The 19,872-nt window shown below is 36.1% G+C and overlaps 1 protein-coding gene across 3 annotated transcripts in view; it reads left to right on the plus strand.

Annotated features, from left to right (window-relative positions):
* PTPRQ (protein tyrosine phosphatase receptor type Q) overlaps nucleotides 1–19,872 on the plus strand; it is a 131,462-nt gene that overhangs the window by 94,759 nt on the left and 16,831 nt on the right. The window contains exons 46-53 of one of the 3 annotated variants that reach the window (XM_032689172.1): nucleotides 1,569–1,813; nucleotides 2,419–2,485; nucleotides 3,054–3,212; nucleotides 4,457–4,679; nucleotides 5,124–5,197; nucleotides 10,728–10,827; nucleotides 11,608–11,736; nucleotides 12,989–13,033. In XM_032689172.1, the coding sequence (XP_032545063.1) occupies nucleotides 1,569–1,813; nucleotides 2,419–2,485; nucleotides 3,054–3,212; nucleotides 4,457–4,679; nucleotides 5,124–5,197; nucleotides 10,728–10,827; nucleotides 11,608–11,736; nucleotides 12,989–13,033 (1,042 nt within the window). The remainder of the gene's footprint in view (nucleotides 1–1,568; nucleotides 1,814–2,418; nucleotides 2,486–3,053; nucleotides 3,213–4,456; nucleotides 4,680–5,123; nucleotides 5,198–10,727; nucleotides 10,828–11,607; nucleotides 11,737–12,988; nucleotides 13,034–19,872) is intronic. The other 2 variants (XM_032689171.1, XM_032689169.1) reach the window with 2 other exon arrangements.

Consider the following 19,872-nt stretch of genomic DNA (forward strand, 5'->3'; position numbering starts at 1 on the left):
GTATTGACTTGAGGACACAGTATGTGTATTCTCAGTGCAAGGAAGTTACTAGTGAAGGCTCACAGGGATCTATACTTGAGACAGCTGTTCCACAGACTCAAAACAATCTGGAGAATGAGCTACATATTAAGGTGACAAAAGTTTCTGATGTTATTAAGTTACTCAGAGAAATAAAACTGAGAGAAGAGAGTAAGGAACTGTATGAGGACCTCATGTCACTGTGTTACAGAAAAGTAGACAGGATTGTCATTTGCTTAGAAAAATATAGAGGTACATGGGGAAGATGCAGTCCTAACTTTACATACATAGGTCATGGTTATGCTCTACTATCTTTGCTGGTTTTGAATAAAAATATTTTCTCAAAAGGTATTAAAGTTTAGTTTCATTCGAAGTATTTATCAACTGTGTCTCTACTGAGGTCAGCCGAAGGTCAACTTTTTTAGCTACATACTCAGGTTAATTTCAGAATTAAACATACTATACAGTGATTGTATTTATCATTTATCTTTCCTTTGATGTATGAAAATCCAAGGTCCCTAATCATATGATACGATATGAGTGTGTGTATATGTATATCTCTCCAGTGCCTTTAATAAGTTAAATTCTAAGGATTTCATAACCTGTTTATATCCCTGAAAGGTGATATGGTCTTTTACTGTGGAAAAATTAAAGAAGATTAAATTAGGTGCTAGCTGGGTCTGTCCTGAGACAGACAGTATCCTGTGATACCTGTTTTGGTAGTCCTTTCTCTTATTTAAATGTGTGATACATTAGGAGGTGCAGTAACCTTATAGAGGAACTTTTTTCCGTCTCATCCTGTCTCATCTGGTTTGTACAGCCTAGCATATAGCTGAGTTAGGACCAGTTTACAAAGACTTGCTCCAGTGAAGCCTGAGTAAGCATTTGTTGGTTGGTATAAAAAAAAAAAAAAGCAAAGTATGACCACTGCATCTAAATCCTTGGCTGAATGTGTTGATTTCACTATTTAGAGGTCATGCTACATACTTGTCTGCTCAGGTAGAGCAATAAATATTTAGCTGCCTGAAAAGAATGTTACAGCCTTTTCTTTCAGATAGGGACATTGGGGAAATGATTTATACCTTTGCTGTATTGAGAATAAGCTACCGGAATAAGAATTTGACAAGAAACTACCTCTGGGAAAAATGCATGTTGTGCTTGTGTCTGGGCATCAGCTAATGGAAAATTTTTTCCTAAAGAGTTAGCTGTGATAATCAGAGATTCTTTGGTACAGTGGCTTGTTTATACGTTGGGAGGGAGCTTGCTGTTGACAGAGGGCTTTCAGAAAGTGATACTCACTGACACTTGCTTCTTACTTTTCAACCCATGCAAGGGTTTGTTTACCTCAGATGTATTTCAAGATATAATGATACCTTCAGGCTTTCTGAGTAGATAAACAGAAGAAATTTTTGAAATTTTTTAATAAAACCCAGAAAATATCAATGGAGTAATACTAATGTGCAAAAAATATGATTTGTAATTTTTCTGATTTTACTATAATAGTAATAGTTGTAAACTGATTAAGTGGATCATTGAGATATTTATTTCAGTGCCTGAAGACCCACCTAACAACATAACTTTTCAGAAGATACCAGATGAAGTAACAAAGTTCCAAGTAACATTTGTGCCACCATCTGAACCAAATGGAAATATTCAGGTGTATCAAGCTATGGTTTACAATGAAGACGATCCCGCTGCCATCCAGATCCACAACCTTAGTGTCATTGAAAAAAAAGATCAGTCAGTCACTGCCATGATAGAAGGACTAAAAGGAGGACATACCTATAATGTCAGCGTAAGACTGATAGTTTTGCTTTGGATTTTTTTCTTCGATATGCATGAGATTAGTTTGAATGGGGAACACAAACTTTGGCTGAATATGAGATTTACATGCCAAGAATGTTAGCTGGGGTGCAAAGAGAGGCAAGGAGGGGAGCAATGAACAGGGTAGAGTGAGTGGGAGCAGGACACATCCCTAGTCCAGATGACCAGTTCCTGTGCAGCAGCAAAGCAGTCTGACACATCGTCACAAGCACAGGACTAAATCTCTCTCTTAATCCGCTATTTGCATTGCTTACTTAGCTCCCCTGAAAGGTCTGGTTCTGCAAGGGGAGCTTGCTAGGAGTATGTGAATGAAGTACTTTCAAATAGTCAGAAACTGGGACATAAGAGGAGGAACTAAAACTCTTAAAGTGGGCTTGTTTTCTCCTTTTTGTAAGAGCTGAATTACAAGTGATGAAGTGTTACTGTGCTTAGGATTGTAAAGCAATATAAAGTAAGTTCTAGCAAAGTGTGAATGACAAAAGGAGTATTTTGGCATTCATTGTTACTTCAAGTATATCCAGAACTGGCCAATATGAAGCTCTTACAAATACTTATTAAGCGTTTGCTTTTTTAAAGGTATATGCAATTAATGGTGCTGGCGCAGGGCCGAAAATTCAATTGAAAATAACCATGGATATCAAAGGTATGTCTCATAAAATACCCTTTATCTGAAATCTTTATAAATGCTGAAGAAATTGCTGAGTGCACAGCTGTGTGCCTTTGGCTGTTATTTAGAGGTCACATAATGTAGGAACAGGAATATGTAACTGATAGCCTTGAATTGTAGTGTTCAATTTTGCTGCATATTAATCATCATTTGCTATTTGTATCTGAACAATACGGTAAAGCGTGTGCAGACTCAATGAAGTAATCATATTGAGTTCAATATTTTAATTATCATCAGGGAACAGCTTAGAATGGGACAGAGGTAAAGCTAAGTATGCAGTATAACAGTTGTCGAAATAAAGTGAAATTAACTGAAAAACTAATATGCGGTCTTTTAGTTTTCTCTTTTAATTGAAAACTGATGCACATAGACACTTATCAGAATATAGTTTTTAGAGTCTTAAGACATTAAGTAAAACATTAAGTCATCCCTAAAAACATGCTGGAGATTTTTCATGCATAACACAGCTATGTGCCTGAACAATGTACCCGTAGTGAAAATATTGTAAAACAGAACTCTGTGCTATATCTTTATTTAAAAACAGAGCCACCAAGACCTAAAAAGAAACCAGCACCAGTTTATGATACCAATGGGGCATTACTCGTCACAGCTACAACAATTGCAATCAAAATGCCAATATGTTATTACAGTGATGATCATGGCCCCATCAAGAAGATACAAATTCTTGTTGTGGAAGCTGGAGGTAGAATTTTATACGTTCTCTTGAAAACTTTTTAAAGTTCAGGCTGTTTGTCTTTTTTATTTCTTATCTTGAGTTTCAGTAGTTTCGTTTTAGAAAGTAGCTAACAAAGTCACTTTAGCTGTCACAATAGCACTAAGAGGAAAGTATCTTTCACAATACTTATGACCTGGGTGTTGGATTTTGGGAATGCTTGCCAATTAAGTGTCATCCACACTATTTGAAGCCACCAATATTATTCAGTCCCTACTTTTGTCATAATATTTCTTTATTTTCTATTTCCTTGAAATAGAAAGACCCAACATTTGACATTTGTGAAAGTTAAAAAATCTGAAACCTTTCTTTTTTTGGCAAGGTTATTCTTCTGTCACTATTAGTGTTGCCTGTAAAAGAATGCAGTCATGCGCATTGATATTTCCATTTCATAATGGGGGCAGAGGGAGTTATATAAATCCCTTCTGTAGAGTGTGGGTAAGAATGTTTGTTCCCTTGTATGGACTGATGAACATTTACTCATATGAACACTGCTATGAAATTCTTTTGAGTAATTGCTTACCAATATGAGTGGGAGTTTTATGATAGGACATCATATGATTAGGCTTACTGACCTAAGAAGGACAAATTCCAGGTATTTAATTCCCTTATTTTCCTTGGTTTCAAAGTATAGAAGTAAAGCATTCACATTAAGTGAACTCACATTATGCGGGTCACCTTTTTCTGAATTTTGCATTTTAGCACTAATCCTAAAGAAATTTACTTCATAACTATTTCTGTGAAGATTTTATTGAACTGACAGATATGCAAACACCATGCTAAGCAATATTTTGAAGATTTTTCTCATAAGCTGCTAGGTACCATCCACTTATGCAAATCTACTGGTTTAATTTATGAAACAATTTTTACTGTCTTGAGTAAACACTTTTTACTGTCTTTGCTAGCTAGCCATGCTCAGTTTCAAGGTCAAGTGGCTTGCACAAGTAATATTCTCTACAGGCAGAGCTCCTGTGCAAAACTGCCCCTCAAATTTTCTAACTGTGATTCAGTTGATTTACTCAGAGATAACAAAACATGCAGAGTGGATGGTAAAAGAAATTAGGGTTCAAATGCAAATGCAGCTATAGACTTAGTTGTGTAAATGGCACCAATAGCATGCTAAGCTCTTAAAAAAATATTTTCCTATTTAACTTCTTCAATTACAGCCTGGTTAGAATGTAAATTGTACCTATTATTTCTTTTCTTGACAATAGCCCAGCATGATGGGAATGTTACTAAGTGGTACGATGCCTACTTCAACAGACCAAGGCCATATTTTACAAATGAAGGCTTTCCAAACCCACCATGTGTAGAAGGAAAAGAAGTTCTGAGTGGGAAAGAAGAGATATATGTCATAGGTGCTGATACTACGTGTATGATACCAGGCAGTCAAGATAAAATATGTAATGGTCCACTGAAACCAAGAAAGCAGTACCTGTAAGTACATTTGTCTCAGTTTGTCCAAGAGAAGAACTTAAGTGAAATATAGATTTATGCAAACACATAAAACATGTAGTTTAATTAGAAAACGTGGAGATTGAAATAATCATCATGCGTTTCTAATTTTAAATTTTTTTGGCTGAGCATAAATATGGGAGACAAATTTTTTACAAAATTTTTCAAGCAACAAAAGGTGCTTACTGAGTTCTTAAATTAAATAAAGCCAAATTCAAGATAAGTAATTCACATAGGTTTTTTAATACATTCAGGATATTGACAGAGTCCTTAATGTCTGTCATAATGTCCCTTTTGCAGGTGAATAATGATTCCAACTTATATTATGCTAAAGCTAAAAATAGTTTTTAGTTTCTAAGTGAAACAATATTTAAGAAAATGCACATAAACTTTTATTTCATTAGTTTTCTTGCTTTTATTTCACAGATTTAAGTTCAGAGCAACTAACATTAAAGGACAGTTTACAGATTCTGACTATTCTGACCCTATCAAAACGTTAGGTAAGGAGAGTGTCATTTACTAAAGTATTTCTCTATTTCCAAGGGTCTAGACAATTCCATTTTTCTTTTTAGTACAGTGGTTTTCATGAAGTAAATAATCTATTTTTGTTGGACCTAGCTTGACTAAAATGGCTGAGGAAACCTATTTATTGCCTTGTATGTCTTCTTGAGGTTTCCAAGAGATTTTACCTCAGCCTGGAACGTTAAATGAAGAAGTAGTGTTGACAAAGTCCGTTTGCAGAGATTAAATTATACCAATAAAAAACACCGTGTTGTCCAGATAGTTCATTTTGCTTGTCGAACTTCCAGAAGCTCTACTGTTTTTGCTGTTTCCTTCTGTGTTGGATGTAGAACTAATGTTGTATACTCTTAGCTGGTTAAAAAAATGGCTGGATGGCTAGGCCCAAAGAATGGTGGTTAAACAGAATTACATTCAGCTGGTGGCTGGTCACTAGAACTGTTCCCACTGAGCTCAGTATGCAGCCAGTCCTGTTTAATGTCTTTACTGATGGTCTGGACTAGGGGATCAAGGGCACCCTCAGTTGGTTTGCAGACTACACCAAGTTGGGCAGGAGTGTTGGTTGATCTGCTGGAGGGTAGGAAGGCTCTGCAGAGGGATCTGGACAGGCTGGATCCACGGTCTGAGACCAAAGATATGAGATTCAACAAAGCCAAGTGCTGGATCCTACAGATGGGTCACAACAACCCCAGGCAGCACTACAGGCTGGGAGTAGAGTGCCTGGAAAGAGTGCCCAAGATTCTGCCCTAAACAGAGTGCCCAAGGGAAAAAGGACCTGAAGATGCTGGTTGACAGCCAGCTGAACATGAGCCAGCATGTGCTCTGGTGGCCAAGGTCAATGGCATCCTGGCCTCCATCAGAAATTGTGTAGTTTACCAGGACCAGGGCAGTGATTGTCCCTCTGTACTCAGCCCTGATGAGCCCACACCTCGAGTACTGCATGCAGTTCTGGACCTCTCACTACAAGACATTGAGGTGCTGGAGCTTGTCCAGAGAATGGCAATGGAGTCGGTGAAGGGTCTGGAGTACAAGTCTTCTGAGTAGAAGCTGAGGAGCTGGAGTTGTTTAGCCTGGAGAAAAGGAGGCTCAGGGGAGACCTTATTGCTCTCTAGAGCTACTTGAGAGGAGGTTATAGCCACATAGGGATTGAACTCTTCTCCCAAGTAACAAGCAATAGGACATGGCTTCAATGTGCACCAGGGGAGGTTTAGATTGGATATCAGGAAAAATTTCTTCATAGAAATAGCTGTCAAGCATTGGAACAGGCTGTCCAGGGAAGTAGTAGAGTCACTATCCCTGGAGGCAATTAAAAGACATGTAGATGTGGCACTTAGAGACGCGGTTTAGTGATGGACTTGGCAGTGTTGAGTTAGCGGTTGGACTCCATGATCTTAAAGGACTTTTCCAACCTAAATTATTCCATGATTATATTCCAATGAGCCTAGTGGCAGGTTATCTGAGGATATGACCCTCTAACCCCTTTAGCTACGGACAAAGTCCCATATGAATTAATAAATTAATATCGTATAATAGAATCCATCTGGTTCTAATGTCACTAGCCAATAGGCCAGCTGTTATTTGGTCTGAAATACAACATAATTCCTTCACGGCTGTATTGATATACCCCCAAAATTGGGAATGATGTCTCTTGAAGCAAACGGTAATAAGATCTGTAAGCTGTTCTAATATATTTTCAAGACCAAAACTTACTCAACTAAGCATTAGCCCAGACTTTCTGAAAATGAATCCCAAGACAACTGGATGAGTACCCAGAAGAATTTTAGTGGGCACATATTTTTCACTTGGCATTCATCTTCTGTGATATGAGCTCCCTTATTCATCTAATCCATTTTAGAAATTTGTTACATGATCTGGTATTGAAGACCCTGAAATGCTAATTCACTACCTCAGTATTCTGAAAGGATCCGGTACTATTTCTCTAGCCCTGAATATTTTTGAAAGTGCAACATAAAAGTTGTCTTTATATGTTCTGAGTTTAAAAGTCGATGGAGCAAATATTTTGCCCAGTAAGGGAAAGATAGTGTTCCAGTCAGGGAAAACAAGTTTACTAGAAATGAGTCCAATTCTATCCAGTTCTCTGGGCAACTTTCTCCTCTCTATCAGAAAAGTCTGCAGTACTTAGTGCCAGGCAGATATTCTAATTCATTTGCTTATGTATTTTTACTGAAAATTTGTGACACTTTTTCTGTTTTGTAAGTGATAAATAAGCACAATCTCTTTTATGCTGAATAAAATGTAACAAGAAAAAAACCAAACAACAAAACAAGGGATATGTTCCTCAGATATCCATGGCTCCCCATACCCATCCAATGCCTTCTGCGCTAAACTTTAACATCAAGCACTGCTTTTTAAGGCCAGACTACAGCATCCTCTTGTCTAGCCTTAACTTCTAAATTTCAGAGCCCATACAACAAGAAACGAAACTTACATGCCATAGATAATTAAAAGTACTTTGAATGTTTTTTTACAAGTTCTGTGAAATCAACATCAAACTGATTTACCACAAATAATACAGGTACTGCACTTAAGGGATCTTAAGGATGCAGCACAGGCAATGCCATTACTAATGTCATCTTAAGTGAATAAGGGAAATTAGATTTTTTCAGACACATTTTCTCTGGAGACACATAACATAAGGAACCTTGCCCAAGTATTTTCTTCCAGAACATGCCTTGGTTAAGTGAATTTTGGGCTTGCTCTAGAGGCCTAATTCAGAACATACAAGATAGATCTGTAGCTTTTAGATGTTTCTGTGACCCAATTACTTATATTGCACTCATAGCATCAACTTCTTTCCAAGAGAAGTTTATGGTACCTGAAATCAATTAGCTTCTTTCATAATAATCACTGAAATTTGTGGTTTTCCAACATTACAGTTTCATTTTAGTAGATAAAACACTAATTTAAATTTTGGCAGAGGTATTCACAACAGTTCAAAGAACCCTACATTATTTTGGTTTCTAAATCTATTAAGAGAATAGGTAGGTCTTTGATCTGGAAAATCAGAAAGATAACCTTGTATAATTTGCAGCAGAAAAAAATATGGAAACCTTGAGAGATTTCTCTGTGGCAGATGTCAGATGCTCTTGTTAAACAACAGGAATTTTGCTAGGAAGGAACACTGAAGCAGAAATTATTGGAATACACAGCTGCAATAATGTTTTTTTTTAATTATAGTAAAGGATACACTTTAATAGCGTGCACTCACTCAACCATACTCAGGATACCACAACCCTCCTCTTAAGCTGAAGAGGTGGAGTTTCTTCTTCATAACCCATGACTGACATTGCAAAAATAATGTCCATATTACAAGGAAAGGTCAGCATTTTTCCATGAGATGGAAATTAAGATGTGGTGATAAATTCTGTTTAAACTTTTAATATATCAAGGCAGATTATAACCTTTTTGTAAACTCTGATAGCTTGTTCAGCAAATCATTGTGAGGCAACTGGTAAGTCGTGTAAGTGTACTTTTTCCATGTGAAATATAAAGCTGATGAGACAAGAAATAATCAAAATGGTGTTTCCTGACACTGCCTTTTGCATAGAAACTGACCTTAATATATTCTATTATGACACTTTGTTATCATCATGCATTGAGTGCAGCACCTCAAAATTATACAATGTGATATTTTCTGTTTTGTCTCCTTTCCCTTGCTCATAATCATCTGTACAGACATGTCTACACAGAAAAGTGTAGTCCTTCCCTGTTGCAAAGAAGTAGGAAAAAATGTGGGGGTTTTATTCTCGGTGGGTACTCTGCTAGCACTGTTTTGGTTAATAACATTGGTATTGTTTGGACTCGTTAATTGTAGGGTTTAACACAGACTTCACTGTTCACTGCAAAATAGATAGAACCATTGCAGTGGTTCCTCTGTATATTCTTCTGTCCTTCTTCCACATTGCTAACATTTTTGCATTATCATAGTAATAAGTGAGTGGCATGGACCTTTTCATTCATTTTCTCATTGAAACATTTTTGTATATTTTTGCTTTTCTCTTCTTTTGTCTTTCTCTGGGCGAAATTTTTCTTATCTTGTAGTGTCCAGTGTTGCGTCTAAAACTTTGTTAATGCAGTGGAAGAATTATTTCAGGCGTTTTGTAAACTATACTGAATTCTGTTGCCTGTCATTTTATACAGGCATGATATTGCTTATTCATGTTAGTTTTGATCTACAGTAATCTCACTCTTTCTTTTGATAAATTTCTACCTAACCTACTGTTTACTGTGCTGTATTATTGTAGCTGATTATTTCTACCTACATGTAGAACCATGCACTTGACCTTACAAAATTGCATCCTACTGTTTTAAGATCATTTCTTCAGATAAATCAGGATCGTTTTGAATTTGAATGATGTTCTCCTATGGACATCAGTCCAGATCATCTGCAATACACTCTCTAATCCAAAACCTGAGCCTTTTGAGAGAAACAAAGCCAGGACTACAGTGTTTCCCGTGTGTCTGTGGGAGGATGTTGTCCTTTGAGTGGGAAATCTCAGTTTCATATGGCAGGAAGTAGTACATTTTCTCCCCTTCCTTGAGGCTAAACAGGAGCTAGGTTTTCTACAGTGGATCAGCAATGAAGGTGAGTGTCAACGCAGGTGAACAATATCAGCAGTAGTATTCCCTTGCTTTACTTATTTTCACTGTTGCCCAAGGGAAAAAGAGGGTCAGGTTTTTTTTAAATAGGTACTGGATTACCAGGAAGGGTGGGAAATAAAATGAGTCTCAGAAATGTAGCACTAAAGAGGTTCAAAAAGAGGCCTAGAAACTTCTAATCTAAATAGTTTATCAGTTTCTGAATGAGTTTTCATTCTCACCTGGAAGGACTGATTATTATCACAGAGGCCTTTATGATTACTTTTGACCTACTGGTGGTTATTCCTGACAATATCACCAATTCACATAAACAAGGAGCATGAGTTAATTGTCAGTGAGGCAGATTAATCCAGGAAGTTCAGATCTGGTCACTAGTTGGGTTCTTTCAGAACTCTTAGAATATCTCTAAAAATAGTATCTTTTTTTTGTGCTTTTGAGTGGCAGCAAGCCTCATAGCTTTAGAGTTGTGCTCTGCCTTTTCCACTTGAGGAGTCTGAGTAGTCCTCCTCTGTTCTTGGCTGCACAGAGACTGAAGCAGGAGTTTAACTCAGACCAAGGTTCAGACTGATATTACTGCAGTGTAGACTTACCTTAACCTGTTGAGCAGGTAAAACTGAGAAGCACCAAGGGATGGCTGCACATACAGCTCTAGCCACGTACTATTAACATTATGTGTTACACAGATCAGCAATGCTCGGGAACCTCTACATAAATTGTTTCTGATTTTGTTATATTTTTCTTTCTGAATCAGCTCTTCAGCCACCACAAAACGGATGCAGTTGCACAGAGACAAAAGGAGTCTGTCTTTCATCATTTCCTTATTTCTCACTGTCAGAAATGTAAAATTTCTAAAGAATTTATGAAATACTAGCTTTCCACTTTCTGTTGCAGGTGAAGGACTAACTGGAAGATCTGTAGAAGTTATCCTTGCTGTAACACTGTGTATACTTTCGGTTGTTCTTTTGGTGGCTGCAGTGTATGCTTTTGCAAGGTGAGATTTATGTATCCTTGCCACAGTATGTTTGAAAACACTCAAAAATGTTTTAAAGAAGGGTTGAAATGGTCTTATAAACAGAACAATTCTGTCATTTCAAAATATTTTGGATTTTGGTTGGGGTTTTTTGTCTTTTATGTACAGACTTAGGGAGGTACACGTGAAGACTAGAGAGGATAACTTCCATAGATGAAGAAAACCCATCATGTCCATAGGGCAAATCAGAGTAGCCTACCTTAAATTTCTGAAGTCACTTCTCTATTGACAGATCAGAGTGTCAGCTGGTTGAAGTTATCGTGATGACTAACACTATTTATAGCTGAATATGAAGTAAATACTCTAAATCCTATTTTCTGTCTTACTAATAAATTTATCACTTCAACACATTGAAGTAGCACACATGAAAGAGAAATTGAGTTCTAATTCAAATTGTGAACAAAATCTCCATGTAAAGAGGGAGGCTGGGCACTGCACACACAATGTTAGTTTCCTCATTCATCAGTTCTATTCTCCCTCAGCTGCATTATTCAGGCATTACCAAAGAATTTATGTAGGAAAACTAAAAGAATATAGCAGCTAGATTCTTTTTTCTGAATTTTAGACGACGTAACTGCAGTTATATTTGTCCACTAAATTAAATCGTTGGAAGGGAGAGAATAAAGGCCAAGGAAGGATTCCCGGCAACTATTTTTCAGTTTCAGCCTGTCAAATCAAAGTATTGATATATATGTTCTTAAGTCTTTTGCATGTTTATTTTTCACTTTATTTTCTGTTTAGAATTCGGCAGAAGCAAAAAGAGGGAGGCACATACTCCCCACGAGATGCTGAAATTATTGACACTAAGTTCAAACTGGATCAGCTGATCACAGTGGCAGACCTGGAGCTGAAGGATGAGAGATTTACACGGTAAGCATACTCCTTAGGCAAAACAGTAGCCCAAAGGGTCTGTAGCCATGACCCCTTTCTGACCTTTGCTTGTTTGGAAGTGTTTGTGCTGTTCTTACTTACACAGGTCACTGAGATCCTTTTTCAAAGAATGACCTCCATCCTCAAGACACTTCTCACTAGCTTTTAGAAAATCACTTAATCTTAAGCTCTTTTTACAACAAGGTAAAGATCTAAGTGCAAATCACTGTTTAATTGTGTTAGCCAAAAAAGGGTTACATATTTTTAAACATGCAGAATTTCCAAGGTTTTAATGGCCCAGCGTTTCTGTAGGCTGCAAACTTACATAAGTATTTTGAAAGAGCCAAACTCCCAGAAATCCCTGTCAACTAATTTGAGAACAAATCAACTAATTCATTAACAAATCTGTCATTGTTTAATTGACATTCAGAAAACTTTTTTTTTTTTAACCAAGGCATTTGCATAACATCTGGGTTTCTGTGGAGCTCAGCACACTGGTTATACTAACATCTACTCCTTTAAGGTGCATGCAGCAATTCCAGGCTATTCGTATTTTCTATCTGACAAGGAATCTTATCACAGATATTTATCAAAGGAAAACCACTCTTTTTGACTGCCAGAAATATGGATATTATTCACCAAATAAATATAACTCTTATTCTCAATAATCTGGGACATCCAACTGAGTTAGAAATATTTGGCAAACATTCCTCACCTGCCAGTATTTTCCCTGCTGTGTCACAGATGAAACACTGTGGTAGGCAGTCTTCTTAAAGATGAGAAGCCTAAAATAGTCTTGCCCTACAAGTCAAACATCCTATTGTTCCAGGTTAGGAATAGTGGAAGATGAAATGTTGTTAGCTGTTGACCTGGGCTTTTTGTACATGTCTACGTGTGTGGTACAGAGTAAGTTGATTGCGTGTACAAGCCTGTTCAAAGTAGAGCACACAAGAATGGCTGCTTGTGACAGATGAGAAAACATACTGTGAATCATCTGGAAATCACTGATGTAACGGATGTGGTATGTTGTTTGTGGGACACTTGTTGAGCAGATAACATTGTTTAGTACCTGCTAGCAACAGTGGAAAGCATCCTCTGAAGACAGAACCATAGCCAATGCACTGTGATAACTGTGACTCATATAAATGGTCTTGATGGATCTTCAAAATCACCTTGTTTCCAAACTGTTAGCTGAATAAAAATAGTATTAATTTTGCTTATATACTAAAGTGTTAATGGATTTTACTTCCAGATACTCTTCGTTTTTCTTTAGACGCAAGGAGATATTTGTCATCCAGTAAGTTTTTGTATTATTGAAGCAACATGGTGTGTTTTCTATTCTATTCTCTTAACCTGTGTGTTACTGTACTATATTGAGCAATATAGTTAATCAAAATGAAATGTCAATCTTTGCAGACATAATAATGACAAAAATTGTATTTGTCATCATGAAATCATGTCTATTTTTAGTACCTAACTTTAAGTTATAACAGTTCCACAACTATTTTACGTGGAAACTATAACACATTATGGCAATTTAGCCCTGAGATATACAACCTATCCTTGAAAAAAAGGTAGTGCAAATGCAACATAAGAAACATGATGTTACTTTCCTTTGGCAGTTAGAATGTATATACTCAAGATAAATTCTTTTTTCTCTCAACTGCCGTTTGTACTCACGCTGCAGGAGTTTCATACTATACCCCTACCAAATGTTTTCAGATACTATTCTGCCACTCTTCTCTCTAAATTATGTGTAGTTTAGATTTGTAGAGTCTCAAACTCTTCAGGGTAATTGCAAACTATATTTTTGCATACTTATGTGCACTTCACTATGTGATTTAGACACAGCAAGGCCTTTACCGAACTGTGTTTCAGCAGTTTTAGTTACATCACCCTTATTTTAATGAGTCAGATTCACATCTTGGTTTGCAATTTGTCATGTTGTTCCATCTGTACTTTTCTCTTTCCTCCTTCCACCCCTTCTTTAATGGTCAAAAGCAAAGGCTCTCTATTTCTGTCATTGTGAGGTACATGAAGTAGCTGTTAAAATTTTTGATTATTACCTTTCAAACAGTAGTGGTACTGAAGCTACAGTGGCCTCCTTGCTCAGGTCTTTTGTTGAACATTAAGACAAACTGTTGAAGTTTGAAGTGCAGGCACTAATTGAGAATTCCTCAGGATAGAATTCAGGACCTCTTTTCAACTGGATGACAGAAAATGTACTGTGGAACCCTACTACATAACATACACATAGTAATGAGGGGCAGGATATCCCTTACCTGATCAAATTTTTTTAGTTTATTTAGACTTTTTTCTTTTTTAAGCTTCAAAGAATATTTCAATATCTGTAATATTCTCTTCTGGTAATGCCAGTGACCAAAAGAGACAATTTAAGTGTCCTTCCTCATAATGATGAGTTATATCAAGGAGCTGGCAGAAGCATGGCAGCATGTGCCATGGCAGTTTACTGCAAAGCCTAATATCTAAAATATTTTTGCTACCTGTTTTCAGGCTTCTACAGTTGCATCATGAAAGAGCTTTAGTACTTGTTACCTTTGGGGAACAGCCATGCTGAAGTCAATCCCTGTCTCAGTTCTTGTGTTGACCCTATAATTTCATTATTTGTTGTTTAAAGCAGTGACATGTTAGCATGTTAAATTATTGTATTACATGTTGATGACTACAGTGTAACCTTTACAAATTTCCCGTGCATTTGGAACGGGCATCACTGCATCTGCACAACCTACTGCTATATATTAACTGCATTTAGGCAGGTATCTCAGCTTTGTTTCAAAGCTTACTGTGTTTCAGTTTGTGGTATTCTGTAAGTGTATGAGGAAAGCATAGATGGGCAGATTCTCTTGCCAGACTGGTATGTTTGTATTTCTTGTATAACAGTAAATCTACTGAAATCTTATCCAGCTTTCTACTCTGAAAAAGTGATGGGGAGTTTGTGTGAAACTCTTAGGTGATAAAAGAACACAGCATAGATTTTTTTTTCCCTACCTACTCATCACCTTATTCAGTGCTCATTTGAAGGGGATGTTTTTGAAACCACATGCTTTTTCATTTCTCAGACAGTGTATTATCTATCATGGTAGCGACTATAAATCAATAAAGGCATGCACTTGCAGCTGACACCATTCTTCCACAGAATCAAAATACTCTAGCCTGCTCCCCAAGATCCTTCTTGACTGTCTCTTATACATCGTCTCTTCAGACAGTCTCTCATACTTAGTGAATCGTGGCCTATGATCTTGGCTCTTATCAGAAAATTTGTGCAACTGGTATCATACAAGAAATGAAAAGGGGTAGAAAAAGGTTTTTCTGTTCTGTATGAGTATGACTGGAAATATTTTTTATCATTCCTAGATCAAAAATTTGACAGCTTGAAGCTTAGCAAATGTTCAGTATAGGTTAATCAAAGCATTATATTTAAAACATTTTTATAACTTTTTTCATATTAAATATTTTGCATTACAAAAGTCAGTTTGACTAGAAAAAGACAAGTTTAAAAGTGCTAAGTATCCCATTTTGACAATTTTGAAACTTTTTAGGGGGTAACATTTTTTTTCAGACCATGAAATCAATGGAAAATCCCAGTCACCACTAGTAATCTTTTAACATAATGGCCATCATAAAAAAATTTACTTGAAAAACTTTAGTGTCTAATATTACTAATACTAGCAAGTACATATACACTATCTCTCAACAAGTCTTCCTTAGGCAACTAATTGATTGGATGTAGTTTCAGAGGACATGCAGGGAACTAAGTCCTACTGAATTCAGTGGAAAATGAGATCTTCTTTATGAATCCAAAATGAGTGTTTGGGACATACGATGCTCTCCATGATGGTGGAGATGGTGTGAGACAGGTAATAACAGAAAAAAACAACCTTGTTTAAAACATATACAGCCCATCAATCTAGATTAGATTAAAGATTGTTTCATTAAGCGCACTGAATATACGTATGCTGGGTGCTCTCATTACTTACCTTTTAAAACATGTACATAGGGTTTGCCAAGTCACTTTTCAAAGCAGAAACTAAACTTCTATGAATAGATTCTGTCACTATATTTTTAGAGTGCGCCAGGTTTGGTGAGAGGCAAGTAACTCTTCCCTGTTACAGGTGCTCACCTAGGAGACAATCTACCTGTCACCCTCCTTTTGCAGTGGTTTCTGCAGCAAGATAAAGCTGTGCAGATCCCTGTTTCCTAAAGTCTTTCCTTGAGAAGTTGCATCTTGCAGTTGATCCTTTGAGGCTTTTGTTTCACTTTTTGTGAGACAGCTTGTCAAACAAATGGGGCACAGACTCAGAAGAAATTTTTCTGCATTACAGACACTGTAGCCATTGCAAACACCAGGTAATTAGAAATCCTTTTGAAAAATATTGTATATGAAATGATTATCTGATCTCACCCTCCCTATATACTATACATCTGGTAGGTGTCTGTATTTGAGGTAACAGTTTTGCACACACATTACTTTCCGTAGACCAGCCTATTTCTTTCTGTAGACAGACCTATCTTCCTTTGAGTGGGGATAGGCATGGCTTCTGCCTTGCCTTTTTCTTAAACAAATTTCCTCTAGTAATCAGCTATCAAAAATAGACTTCCTGAAGTTTGTATTCCAGGAGTATGAAGTTTATGAATGTATGTGTCCTGGTACATTGGAAGAAATGACCATGTGTTCTCTTTCCTTAGGCTTTTAATATTTAGGAAGGGTTAAGCTCCATATTGCTTTCAATTAACTTGTTAAAAATGAGTTCCTCCCTTGGTCCTAGGAAGTGTCAATGGTGCTTATGAGTTAAGCCTTTTGCCCACAGAGTCATTTCTGTTGTTTTGTATTTGGACGAAGTTTTAATTCCCTGTGGATTTCAGATGATTGACCCAGAGAGAAAGCAGAGTCTGTGTGGCAATATGGTCTTCAGTTACCACTGCCAACACAAATAAATGCCTTCTTTCTAGCTCTATCATGAGTAATCTGAGTGGGATTCAGATTTTTGATAGACTTCAAAAAAACCCCACACATGAAACAATACACTGTTTTAAATGAAAATCAGATTTAAGGCAATAAAGCATTCTTTATCTGAGAGAATGTTTTTCTTTCCTAGTTTCAAAGTCTGACAAGTGGGAATCTGAAATGGTCCAGCTGAAATAGGGAAATTTTCAACTTTGTAGTGTGATTCTAAATTGTGCTCATGAAGATCTAGTGATATTTATATTTTTTATTTTATACAAAAGGCTGGGAAATGTGGAGGATAAGATTATAGGTAGATGAGTATTTGTTCATTGTTGAAACACTGTAAGATTATTAGTACATATTCTAAATCAAGAGACATGGAAATATGCTAATTTTTTAAGCGTAAGCATGCTGAAACTGAACATAGGTGGAAGTTTTTAAAGAGAACACAAAATTCATCCTTTCTGAAGATCCTTACACAACAAGGCTAAGATCTTTACCATAGTTAGTCAAGAAGGACACGAATTTTCATATAAGAATTTAAGTAAATAATCTTATTTTCTGACTGCCAAGCCACAGCTATGTGTACTTGCTACTAACAAAAGTTTTAAAAATTCTTCACTTAAATGCCCACAGACAGGTTAAAGTGTCAATCTGTAGATGTCTTGCTTCTTAAAAAAGGTATACTGCTTGTGAAAGATGATATATTACTATGCCTTTAAAAAATAGCCTGTTATTAATATTAAAAATTTACTAGAAAACAACACATGCAACACTAATTTCCTAAGCTACTTCAGTGCTTTACTTCCCTGTTGCGAGTGCAAGTAAAAAAAAGGAAATATTGTTGGGTAAGGTGGTGTCGATGGTGCTGCCTGTCTATGGTCTTTGCTGTTGGACCATGTACCTTCAGCTCTGAAACACTAATGACATACCTGGGTTGCTTATATTACAGCATAGAAGTAATTTTTATTCCCTAATGACCAAATTGTATTTTCTTACTGCAAAGTAGGTGCAGTAAGCCACTACTTGCTATGAATTTGAGAGGAGAGCTATCAATATTTGAAAAATTAGTGCAATATCAACTAGGACGTGTTTTTTTCCATTGTTCTGTGGTGAAGATAGGTGAATTCAAAGGAAAAGCAAGTGTAATTTCTTTGCAAAGACTGATTATAATTTTATCTGGAAAAAAAGCCTAAAAAAAGTTTATGTTCTACTCAAAGACAAATATATTTGTGTGCAGTACATTGGCACAGCTATTAAGAATACTTTTTCGTTAGAAAACTGTAATTCTGTAATGTTGCCAATATTACTAGAAAGTAGTTTAATCTGTCACACAACGCAAACAGCATAAGTGGTATAATAAGAACAAGCTATATGTCTTAACATTCATGGAGTTGCATGCTTTGCTATCTTTTTCATTCTGAAGCTGTCCTTCAATTGTCCTGGAAGCACTTTGGGTTAGAGCCTTTTCCTGTGAATACTTACACTTTTAACTCCAGTGAGACTGATCCAGTGAAGCTTTCATAGCCATTTGCTTTATTTGAAGATAACTGTTCTAACAAAGTATGTTAGAAGGCATACTTTAGTAGCTTTGAAATTGACTTCTCTGATACTTAATAATAAGTGATTCAACAACTGTATTACTCTCATGATTCATCAATTGGATTCATCTCATTTTATTATCTAAATTAAAATTTAAATAATTAAGAATAAGTTCTTAAACCAACTTATTTTTGAAGCAATTTTTTCTTTTCTATTAAAATTATGACAGCACTACATAGACATTTGTATTTGTATTATAGAATATTTTTGTAATATTTGTCAGTAAGAATGTATGATTTTTGTAGAGACAGACACATAAAAGGTATACTTAGAGCTCTTTTGAAGGGGCACATTATCTTTTAAACTATTATTTCAAACTTTTTTGGCTTTAGACAAGCTTTGTCAATCTAAATGCCCAAATTTGGTTTCTAAATCCATAATGCTGAGACTTTTTAAAATAGGTTCAGAGCCAATGCTGACCAAGTTTCAAGGCCATCTGAAAGTCTTCTGAGTATAGATACTCATGTAATATCTTCATGAAACCTGCTGTGGAATCAAGTTAAAGATTTAATATGTATCACAGTTTTTAAAATTGGCACACATGGAACCAGCAGTGAACATGTAAAAAATTAACATGAAACCAGGACACTATTTTTAAAAATCTTTAGAAAAACAACCATAGCTGTGGTTTCTGTAGAGGCACACCAATAGTATGCTTCATCAGTCACTTATTTTAGATACGTGCTTAAAATGAGATTAAATCATACCTATTTCTCTTCATTGATTATAAAAGAAATCTAGAGTGACTAACTCAGAAATATATGTCTCTGTTCAGTCACATTAATTGTATCCTTATGCTCTGAAATGGCCCTTAGAAGAATGATATTTGGTGTGTAGTGTAAAATGAAGCCTGTCAATGTATAAAAAATGTTGTGCTGCAAGCGTGGATTTCCCAAGTCCATATGAGCCCAGAGTACTGTAAAATGATGTGAAGAGAATGATAGAAACTACAACTACCTTATTGATATCTGCCAACACCTGAGATAAAAACTAAGTAAGACAATCAGTCAAGATATCTGAATTTGAATCCATAAGAGAAATACACCTAGTCCTTTAGTTGCTTGGTATTTAATCTAGAACCTGTTAACATGTACAATATTGGTTAACTGAACTTGCTACATTTAACAAAAATCTCTGTTGCAGATTACTTAGTTATAGAAAATCCATCAAGTAAGTTTATATTAAAGATTTTTATGTTGTGTTCATTGGTGAGTCTCAATGTGTGGTTCCCTCTTCTATGTTTATTAGAAAAAAACTCCAAGCTGCATATAAATCATAAAAGCATGACTAATTGCATGGTAACTGGAGAAATGCGTTCTCTCTCTCTGGGGTGAAGCCTGCATGTCTGTGTTTTAGCTTGGGAAGTAATACAGGGATATTTAAACTCCTCACGATTTAAAAACCATGTCATTATGAGAATGAGGTCATTGCAATATTTTATATGTCTAAAACCTTGCAATGTATAAAATGTTTTCTGTGCAACAAAGACTTATGTACTTTAGAATGCAATGATAACTTTACAAATTTACTTTAATGTCAAAACTTCACCTTGAAATGCTGTTACCTAC

The sequence above is a fragment of the Chiroxiphia lanceolata genome, chromosome 5 (assembly GCF_009829145.1).
Source record: "Chiroxiphia lanceolata isolate bChiLan1 chromosome 5, bChiLan1.pri, whole genome shotgun sequence".
Taxonomy (NCBI): domain Eukaryota; kingdom Metazoa; phylum Chordata; class Aves; order Passeriformes; family Pipridae; genus Chiroxiphia; species Chiroxiphia lanceolata.